We start from the raw sequence: 11,151 nt of genomic DNA, 5'->3' as shown, positions 1-11,151 counted from the left end.
TCGAACAGTGAGAGAAGAATCCAGTCTTCCCAGCTTATGTCTGCAAGAAAACGATTGTCCAGTAGACAACCATTACTCCCGAGTCAACCCCAAGGCACTATGTCAAAAGTATTCCTTTACTGTCCTTGAAATAATTCACAAAGAAATTAATACACTCCAGACGGAATAAACATTTCAGATCAGTTTGTGACTACTGACCTTGTCTCCTGTTTACACCATCAGAAAAGCTGATACAATAGCTGTTTTTCCAGAAGCCCTTTTCTGGCAGTCACAACAGGAAGAGGCCTATGAAGAACCCCAGGGAGCAGTCCTCTCCATTAGGCTATAGACTTAAGGTTTGTCACAGGAAAAACCTCAATGTTTCAGTCTTTGGCATCTCCCACTCCATCTGCATTGATGGCAAACATAGCTTCAGCTTCAGGAAGACAGGGAGAGTCGTAGATTTTGCAGATTCTGGTTTCCCCTCTTCCTTTCCTCAGATACAGTCTGATCAAAAAAACCAAGTTACAGTTTAAAAATCTTTGCTCTAAATTTTTTTCAGACCTATATACTTTCTAGGACTTTGGGGAATCTTTCTGTATTCCTTAGGGGCATTTCCAACTTGGAGGAATCCACTCCTACCCTGCTTCCAACTTTAGTGGATTTTTCATAGTGAAACAATTACTTTCTTAATAATGAGGGAGAGGCATATCGTTCATATTCAGTCTTGCGTATTTGTGGGCTTTTAATTCCTTTATAAACTGAAAGCAAACATATGCTCTAATTAGAGCAAGACAACGTTTAACAATGACTCCTGTGGTAGCATTAACTGGATTTAAATGGAAATTCAGATCTTCATGTCTACCTCAGTTAATATGATATTCTAAGACAAAGTCACCTATCCGTTCACTTTACCTGGTTGTTGAAGCATGAGCAATGATATTTCCTCCAATAGGTTTTTTAGGATCTGCAGCAAACATGGCTGCTCCATCCACTTGGGCTACCACCTGGTTGGTGATTACCACTGCCACACCAAACTGATGGAGAAAGGATAAATGTCATTTTTTGTGGTCATTCAAAGGACTTTACTGCTGCCACCCCTTCCCCCACAAAGTAATGAATGATTAATACACCTCTTCCTATCTGTGAAACCAGGCCCTGATGTTCTGGCCTTCCAGTGAGGCCCCTGAAAATTAGACATTCTCTGTCCCGATACACCTTACCTCATCAGCAAGTCGCAGAAGCATTCGCAGAAACCTGGCCAAGTGCATCTGCCTGGCTGAAAGCTCCCCTCGACCTGAATAGTCCGTTCTGTACAGGGCAGTGGCACTGTCTACAATGAGCAGCGCATACCTACAGGGAATAAGGACTCTATGAAGCTTATTTCGAGTCTGTGTCAGATTATTCTTCCTTCCTCACTACCTTAAACTTTCATATTCAGTTATACTCGTATATAAATGTTTTATTATTTATTTAAAAAAGATTTTTATTTATGTGACAGATCACAAGTAGGCAGAGAGGCAGAGAGAGGGGGGAAGCAGGCTCCCTGCTGAGCAGAGAACCCAAGAACCTGGCAGAGTCTTTAACCCACTGAACCACACAGGCACCCCTATAAATGTTTTATTAAAACAATTTTTACAGGGATGCCTGGGTGGCTCAGTTGGTCAAGTGACTGCCTTCGGCTCAGGTCATGATCCTGGAGTCTTGGGATCGAGTCCTGCTCAGCAGGGAGTCTTTTTCTCCCTCTGACCCTCCCACTTCTCATGCTGTCTCTCTCAAATAATAAATCTTTAAAAAATACATCTATTTAAAAAAAAAAAACAAAAAGAAACGATTTTTACAACATTCTTGTCTGAGGCACTACATAACAAGTTCCCAATAAGTTCAAATGAATTATGGCTTCATTTCTTTTTCTTTTTTTTTTTTTTTAAAGATTTTATTTATTTTATCAGAGAGAGAGAGGGGGAGAGAGCAAGCACAGGCAGACAGAATGGCAGGCAGAGGCAAAGGGAGAAGCAGGCTCCCCGCCGAGCAAGGAGCCCGATGTGGGACTCGATCCCAGGACGCTGGGATCATGACCTGAGCCGAAGGCAGCTGCTCAACCAACTGAGCCTCCCAGGCGTCCCTGGCTTCATTTCTTAACAGTGATTTGACCTGAACCACAATGCAACAGTGTCAAACTAGAACTAAAACTTAAATCTCCCCATTTCTAATTCAAGTTACTATCAATTTGGCCAAATAGCCTATATAAGATTCAAGGTAATGGGTCTGGGCCATACTCTGTGTCTTCTACTGAGCACATACCTAGATTCTACCATCATGGCCGATGCTTGATAAAGGAGCTGGGTCTGGTGGTCTGTGTTGAACCCTCGAGCATACGCTACATTATCCAGGACATCACTGCCAGAGAGGCCATATCTAGAAGAAAACAGAGAACCGTTTTAGACTGCAAAGAAAACTTAGATTGGAAATTAATAGTAAAGAGATTGCTTGATTAGGTAAGAAGTGTTAAGGTTAAAGAATATTAATTCCCTTTCTATTAGAAATCCAGGCAAACTAGAGAGAGATGACCGGAGTCACTCCTTTGGGGTAGATCGATAGGACTTCAGGATAAATCAAATTTAGTCTCTCAGGACTCCTGAGCCAAAACGAATTTCCAAATCATGTTCCAAGTACTCTCCTGGAAAAACCAATGCAACATGACAGAACTGGAACTGAAACAAAAATAACAAAGATCAATTAAATTCATATAAATTGATGTTATAGAGGAATAAAACCTTTTTCTTCTTTTTTTTTTAAGAGAGGGAGAGAGTAGGGGTAGGGGGCAGAGGGAGAGAATCTACAGCAGGCCCTGTAGCCAGCACAGAGCCAGATGTGGCATTCAGTCTCACAACCCTGAGATTATGACATGATTGAAATCAAGAGTCAGATGCTTCACCACATGAACCACCCAGGCACCCCTAGGAATAAAAGCTTCTAAACAACCACTCAAGGGGCACCTGGGTGGCTCAGTGGGTTAAGCTCTGCCTTCAGCTTGGGTCATGATCTCAGAGTCCTGGGATTGAGCCCCTCCTTGGGCTCTCTGCTCAGCAGAGAGCCTGTTTCCCCCTATTCTGCCTACTTGTGATTTCTCTCTGTCAAATAAATAAATAAAATCTTTTTTTTTTTTTTAACTACAAATTCCTTGAGGGAAAAAGACTAGGCCTTTCTTACCTAGCACTTTTTTTAATACCTAAATTCTGAGTTAATGATACTGAATACAGCTTTTATCCACAACCCAAACAAGAAGACAATCATACCACTTTATAATTCAAATTTTTATATTAATGTTAACCTAAAATCATTATAGTCCAAAAGTACACCAACTCCCTTACATTATAGTTCAAAAAAGAATCTGTTTAAGCAAAATCAAGGCATTCTTTGGGAACCCTAAGTCTCAATGTTTATGATTCCATCAGTCTTTTACAGAAGCAAGTCTATTATACGTGGAGACTCTGATCTTTACAAAAGCATACACTGCATTAAGCCTTTTCTTCTGGGATTTAGCCTTAGCTAATAGCTTTCCTCTGGTTTTTCCTCCCAGAAAGCATAGAACCACAAAGAAATAATCTATCCTAGCACTTGGATAGAACACTGTAATACACTATCCCTCAGTATCAGGAGATTCCATTCTTTTTTTTTTTTTTTTTTTTTTTAAAGATTTTATTTATTTATTTGACAGAGAGAGATCACAGTAGGCAGAGAGGCAGGCAGAGAGAGAGAGAGAGGGAAGCAGGCTCCCCGCTGAGCAGAGAGCCCGATGCGGGACTCGATCCCAGGACCCTGAGATCATGACCCGAGCCGAAGGCAGCGGTCTAACCCACTGAGCCACCCAGGTGCCCCCCAGGAGATCCCATTCTAACCAAGTACATTTTCCAACATTATAAAATATATTCTTCATATCAGCCACAGTCTTTGTGCTTTTCTTAGCCACTTCACCTGCTGTTTTGGCCACCATCAACACAAGCAGAAGTTTAGCTTTGGCATTAAGTGGATTGATGATCATGAATTATTAAGTCTGGGCATAAAGATAAAGAGAATAAGGATAGAAGTTTACCTTGGAATCTTGACCAAACATAGATTGCGGATAAGGAGAAAAAAACTTCGATATTTAAATCATTGCTGTAAGAAAGAGATTCAAGGGGCCTAAGTGCTGTGGCACACAAGTCTAGATTTGTTCCAGAAACACTGATACCATCTGTCAGGAAAGGAGATTATCTTTAGCTATCAGAATATGGATGGTTGGGGCACCTGGGTGGCTCAGTGGGTCCTGGGATCAAGCACCGCATCGGGCACTCTGCTCAGCAGGGAGCCTGCTTCCCTCCTCTGTCTCACTGCCTGCCTCTCTGCCTGTTTGTGCTGTCAAATAAATAAACCTTAAAAAAAAAAAGAATGTGGATGGTTTACCAGGAAAAAAAAGACTTATCCTGGCCTTTATGTCAGCAGCATTCACAAAAAACACTATAGATCTCTTTGGTTACATTCCTGAAGGAGCACATGGAATTTTCAATTCCCACAATGTGGAAAAAGCTGGCTAGAAATAAACATCATCTCTCATATGTTTCCAGAACTTCCTTAAAGAATAACATGGAACACCTGTAAAAAAAATTCCCGGGCCTGAGACTTAATAAATCATAATTTTCAGGGAAGAAAAAGGTTTTATTCCTTTATAACAACAATTTATATGAATTAATCATTAACACATAATGAATTCTGTGTTAATCTGTGTAGTTAACAAATAACTTCAGGTGATTCTTAACATGTAAGTTTGAAAAAGAGCTATACTGCCTCAAGATGGGTTCTGGCATTCTTTCATAGTATTTAAAAGAAGTTTCAAAAGAGATGGTGACACTGGGCACCTGGGTGGCTCAGCTGGTTGAACATCTGGCTCTAGATTTCAGCTCATGTCATGATCTCATGGGTTGTGGGTTCGAGCCCCATGTCAGGCTCTGTGCTCAGCAGGGAGTCTGCTTCAGATTCTTTTTCTCCCTTTCCCTCTGCCCCTCCCATCCTGGTCTCCCTATAATAAATAAAACTTACAAAAAGAAAAGGTGGTGACACTGTAGCTAGCAATTATGGCCACAGTTCTTTAACTTTAGCTATCATCTGCTTCATTGGAGAGCTTGAGAAAACATTGCTGGACTGTATCCTGAGTCTCTACAGTTTCTGATTCAATAGATGGAAAGGAGTCAGAGGATTTGTACTTCAAACAAGTTCCTAGGTGATGCTAAATACAGCTGTATTGAGAACTGTGTTCTGAGAAGCCATGAACTAGAATATAACCTGGATTAGGTTGGGGTGGTCAATATTATTCAAAAGGTAAAACTAATGAGGGCTGTTCTGTTGTGAGGGGAAATTAGCTATTACCTTAAGGAGTTTGGTAACTTTCCCAAAACTATAAACGCAATATAATAAATTCAATTATAAGAAATGTTCTTGATAGGCAGAAATGATAAAACTAATGACATTTCTCTTTAAACCTATTTTTGCTAGGGGGACCAGGCTCAGTGGGTTGGGGCCTCTGCCTTCGGCTCGGGTCATGATCCCAGCGTACCAGGATGGACCCCTGCCTCGGGCTCTCTGCTCGGCGGGGAGCCTGCTTCCTCCTCTCTCTCTCTTTCTCTGCCTACTTGTGATCTCTGTCTGGTAAATAAGTAAAATCTTTAAAAAAAGAAAAAAAAACATATTTTTCCTGTAGCTGACAAAACAGCCATAAACATGGCTCCACTTAATAAATACTCCTTCATTAATGCTGTTTGCCCTTTTCTAGGGCTTAGGGATACAGTCAGTGAGCAAAACAAAGCCCTGTCCTCAGAGGCAACATTCTACTATCTCATCTATCCTATCTTAACACTCATTTAGGTTAGTGGGCAAAACTTTTAATGACTTTATTAAAAAAAAAAACTTCCACTATTAAAACTGTACTTAAAAATTAAAAGGGTGATTTAAAAAAAAAAAGATTTTATTTATTTGACAGAGACACAGCGAGAGAGGGAACACAAGAAGAGGAGTAGGAGAGGGAGAAGCAGCTTCCCGCTGAGCAGGGAACCCGATGAGGGGCTCAATCCCAGGACCCTGGGATCATGACCTGAACTGAAGGCAGAGGCTTAACTGACTGAGCCACCCAGGCACCCCAGTATACTCTTCTTTAGAAACCTAAAATCAGGTGCAAGAGAGGAATTCTTTTTTCCTGACAGATTCCGTAAGCACACGCAAAGAGCTGCAATTACTGTTCCAACTGATATTTTTGCCTCAGTGGTATACATTCAATAGCTCAGATTCCTCAAATCGTAAACTGGGGCAGATAACTTGGTCATAATTCTAAAACTAAAAAGGAAAATTCTCAACTTAGGCAAGTTCCAACTTGGGTCTGACATCTCAACATGCAATTAAATGATATTTAATCACTAGGTTTCGGTAAAATGTGTGGTAGGATCAAATTATCACATTTTGCCCTAGACAAGGGAAAATACGTTAAACAAATTTGAGGGTTTATTTGAAAGATTAGGGAACAGAGAAAATTATATATTCTTTACCAGCTTTACTGAGGTATTTATTCTGTATGCCATCAAATCAATCTGCTTTAAGTCTACAACTGAATGACTTTTTAAAGTTTATTTATTTATTTATTTATTTATTTATCAGAGAGAGAGAGAGAGAGAAAGTAGACAGTAGGGGTAGTGTCTGGCAGAGGGAGAAGCAGGCTCCATGCTGAGCAAGGAGCCCAGTGTGAGACTCAGTTCCAGGATGCTGCAATCATGACCTGAGCTGAATGAAGAAGCTTAACCGACTGAGCCACCCAGGCATCCCTGAATGACTTTTTAGTAATAAAATCTGCAGAGTTGTACAATCTTCATCACAATCCAATTTTTTTCCCCAAGATTTATTTATTTGACAGACAGAGATCACAAGTAGGCAGAGAGGCAGGCAGAGAGAGAGAGAGGAGGAAGCAGGCTCCCTGCTGAGCAGAGAACCGGATGTAGGGCTTGATCCCCGGACCCTGTGATCATGATCTGAGCCAAAGGCAGAGGCTTTAACCCACTGAACCACCCAGGCACCCTTCACAATCCAATTTTAAAACATTTCCATCATCCCCAAAAGATCTTTCAAGTCTATCTGTAGTTATTCCTACTTCTTGCTCCAGGCAACCGCTAATCCATTGCTCTACAGATTTTCTCCTTCTGGGAATTTCTTATAAATGAAATCATAAAATATACGATCTTGTGTGTCTAGGTTCTATTTAGTATGTCTTCTGAGGCTCATCTATGGTATGACATGCATGGGTACATCATTCCATTTCACTGTTTAATAGTACTCCACTGTATGCATAAATCAGATTTTGTTTATTCATCCATCAGTTGATGTACAACTGGGTTATTTCCAGTTTGGGGCTATTATAACAATATTATAACATCTACAAACAAGTCTCTATGTGGGCACGTTTTCTTACCTCTTGGGCACATAACCAGAGCCAAACTGCTCTGTTATGTGGTAATTTTATAGTTAACTACCACACTGTTTTCCATAGTGGCTTCACCATTTTACATTCTTACTAGCAAGGTATTAGGGTTCCAGTTTCTCTATATCCTAATACTTGTTACTGCCTATTTTGTTACAGCCATCCTAATGGTGGTATCTCACTATGGTTTTGTTTTTCCCCTTGACTAATGATGTTGAACATCTTTTCATGTGCCTCTAGGCCATTTATCTTCTTTGGAGAACAGCTGTACAAATCCTTTGCTCATTTTTTAATTGGGTTGTCTCTCTATTGCTGGATACTAAACCCTTCAGAAATACGATTTGCGGGCGCCTGGGTGGCTCAGTGGGTTAAGCCGCTGCCTTCAGCTCAGGTCATGATCTCAGGGTCCTGGGATCGAGTCCCGCATCGGGCTCTCTGCTCAGCAGGGGGCCTGCTTCCCTCTCTCTCTCTCATTCTCTCTCTCTCTGCCTGCCTCTCCGTCTACTTGTGAGCTCTCTCTGTCAAATAAATAAATAAAATCTTTAAAAAAAAAAAAAAAAAAAAAATACGATTTGCAAATATTTTCTCACATCCTTTGGGTTGTCTTTTCACTTTCTTAATAATGTCCTTTGAAGCACAAAACTTCTAAATTTTGATGAAATGAAAACTATTATCAATGTTTTCTTTCATGGATGCTTTTTGGTGTTATATCTAAGACATCTGCCTACCTCAAGCTCAACAAATATTTTCTCCTGCCTTTTTTTTCCCTGTAAGTTTTATAGTTTTATTCTTACATTTACGACCATGATTTTTAAAATAATAATAAATATACATGACATACAATTGACTATTTTAACCTTTTTAAAAATGTTTAGTCCTAGGGGTGCCTGGGTGGCTCAGTGGGTTAAAGCCTCTGCCTTTGGCTCAGGCCATGATCCCAGGGTCCTGGAATCGAGCCCCATATCGGGCTCTCTGCTCTGCTTCCTCCTCTTCTTCCTCCTCTGCCCACTTTTGAACTCTGTCTGTCAAATAAATAAATAAAAAATCTTAAAAAAAAAAAGTATAGTCCGGAAGCAGTAAGTACATTCTCATGCTGTGCAACCATCACCACCATCCATGTCCACAACTTTTTATCATCCGAAACAGAAACTCTGTATCCCCCAAATAATAACTCCCAACTCTCCTCACTCCCTGCCCCTGAGGATCACTGTTCTACTCTCCATCTTTATGAACTGACCACTTAAGTACCTTGTAAGAACCTTGTTTAAGAAGAATCATTACAATTTTTGTCCTTTTGTAACTGGCTTATTTCGCTTAGCTTGTTTTTAAGATTCATCCATGTTGTAGCGTATGAGAGAATTTCCTTCCTTTTAAAGACTGACTAATATTCCATTTAATATATATTTTTTTAATTTTATTTTTTAAAAGATTTTATTTATCTATTTTACAGACAGAGATCCCAAGTAGGCAGAGAGCAGGCAGAGAGAGAGGAAGCAGCAGGCTCCCCGCTGGGCAGAGAGCCTGATGCAGGGCTCAATCCAAAGACCCTGAGATCATGACCTGAGCCAAAGGCAGAGGCTTTAACCCACTGAGCCACCCAGGCGCCCCTCCATTTTATATTTTTATGACATTTTGTTTATCCATTCATCTAATGATGAATAAGCCGGGCGTTTCCACCTTTTGACTACTGTAACTAGTGCTGCCAGGAACACTGGTGTACAAGTATCTGAGTCCCCATATCAATTCTTTGTATACTTAAAAGTGGAATTGTTGAACTATACTATAATTCTAGGTTTAATTTTTTGAGGATTCACCACACTGTTATCCATTTTTGTTAATTTTATGTATAGCACAAGGGTCTAAATTTATCTTTTTACATGCTGCTATCCAGCTACATTAGCACCATTTATTGAAAGACGAAGACTGAGGAACCACTAAATTGCCTTGACATCTTTGTAAAAAATCAAGTGACTATAAATGAAAGAGCTTATGTCTCAATTCTCAATTCTGTTCCACTAATCCACATGTCTATCCCATTCCAGCACCAAGTGTCTTAATTATTGTTGCTTTAAGTGAGTTTTAAGATGAAGAAGACCAAGATCTCCAATTTTGTTCTCCCTGCTACCTCAGCATGTTTTGGCTATTCTGGGTTCTAGACATTTCCACAGAAATTTTATAATCAGCTTGTTGGTTTCTGCCTAAATGCTTCCTGAAATTACAGTAGGGATTGTGCTGGATATCTATATCAGTTTGAGGTAATATTATGACTTTAATAATAATTAAAGTCTTCCAATCCATGAGTATGGAGTGTTTCTCTAATTATGTAGATCTTCAATTTCTTTCAGCAATGTTTTGTAGTCTCCTGTTAAATTTATTCCTATTTTGATTTTTGATCATTTGGGGAGGGAATTCAGTGCTATTGTGAATGACAAAATTGTTTTCTTAATTTTTTTTTTTAAAGATTTTATTTATTTATTTGACAGACAGAGATCACAAGGAGGCAGAGAGGCAGGCAGAGAGAGAGGAGGAAGCAGGCTCCCTGTTGAGCAGAGAGCCTGATGTGGGGCTCGATCCCAGAACCCTGGGATCATGACCTGAGCCGAAGGCAGAGGCTTTAACCCACTGAGCCACCCAGGCGCCCTGTTTTCTTAATTTTTAAATTGTTCATTGCTTCTATGGAAACAATGGATTTCTGCATAGTGAGAATACAACCTTGCTGAAATAATATAGTTCTAGTAGTTTTGTGTGTATGTGGATTCCTTAGAATTTTCTACAGAAAGGATCATTTCATCAGTGAATAAAGATAGTTCTACATATTCCATTCCAATCTGGATGCCTTTTATTTCATTTTCCTAGCTGACTGCATTGACTAGGACCTCCAGTACATTCAGTATTTTCCACCTTCAATGGAATGTAAATGGTGAGAGTGGACATCCTTGTTTCCAATCTTAAGGAGAATGCATTCAGACTTCCACCATTACGCACAGTACCTATATATTTTTTGAACTGAGATAATGGTCCCCAATTGTTATGGTTAAATTGCTTATTTTGCCTTCCAATTATGTCAGTTTTTGTATAACATATTTTGGGGCCTGTTATTAAGGTATGTTTATAACTGTTCTATTTTCCCAATGAACTGACTTTTCAATTATAAAATGGTCCTCTTTGTTTCTAGTATTTATTTTGTCTTAAAGCCTATACTGATACTGCCTGTACAGCCAATTCTCTTATGGTTATTGTTTGGATGCAATATCTTTTCTCATCCTTTTTCATTCAACCTATTTGTGTCTCTGAATCTATAGTGTTTCTCTAGAAAACAGCACATAGCTGGGTGTAGTTTTTTTATCCAGTCTGACAATAACTCAGAGATTTAAGAAGAGTGCTTTTTTCTAAGGAAGGTCATTCTTCTGATCTACACATATAACTTTGGGATATAGACCAGTAAGAAAAGAAAAACTCTTCAGACACACTAACCCTGGCAATCACTACAGTGACAGGCGGTGCCAGATTTCTCTCACCTGGGGGTGCCTGGGTGGCTCAATTGGTTAAGTGTCTGCCTTTGATCAGGTCATGATCCCAGGCTCCTGGGATCAAGCCCTGCATCTTGCTCCCTGCTCAGTGGAGAGTGTGCTTTTCCTTCCCCCAGCTCATGCTCTCTCTCAAATAAAATTAAA

General features: G+C 39.9%; 1 protein-coding gene across 1 annotated transcript in view; it reads right to left on the bottom strand.

The window, feature by feature from the left end:
- Positions 1-166: 166 nt before the first annotated feature.
- The window catches only part of RAD51 (RAD51 recombinase), a 32,562-nt gene continuing 21,577 nt past the window's right edge, over positions 167-11,151 (bottom strand). Inside the window, exons 7-10 of the mRNA XM_032343308.1 lie at positions 2,284-2,397; positions 1,203-1,332; positions 895-1,016; positions 167-486 (exon numbers count right to left, since the gene is read on the bottom strand). Coding sequence (XP_032199199.1) covers positions 363-486; positions 895-1,016; positions 1,203-1,332; positions 2,284-2,397 — 490 coding nt within the window. The 3' untranslated portion in view covers positions 167-362. The remainder of the gene's footprint in view (positions 487-894; positions 1,017-1,202; positions 1,333-2,283; positions 2,398-11,151) is intronic.

Source organism: Mustela erminea, chromosome 5, assembly GCF_009829155.1.
Source record: "Mustela erminea isolate mMusErm1 chromosome 5, mMusErm1.Pri, whole genome shotgun sequence".
NCBI lineage: Eukaryota > Metazoa > Chordata > Mammalia > Carnivora > Mustelidae > Mustela > Mustela erminea.
The sequence above is the reverse complement of the archived record's forward strand: the minus strand, read 5'-3'. Positions and strand labels throughout refer to the sequence as shown.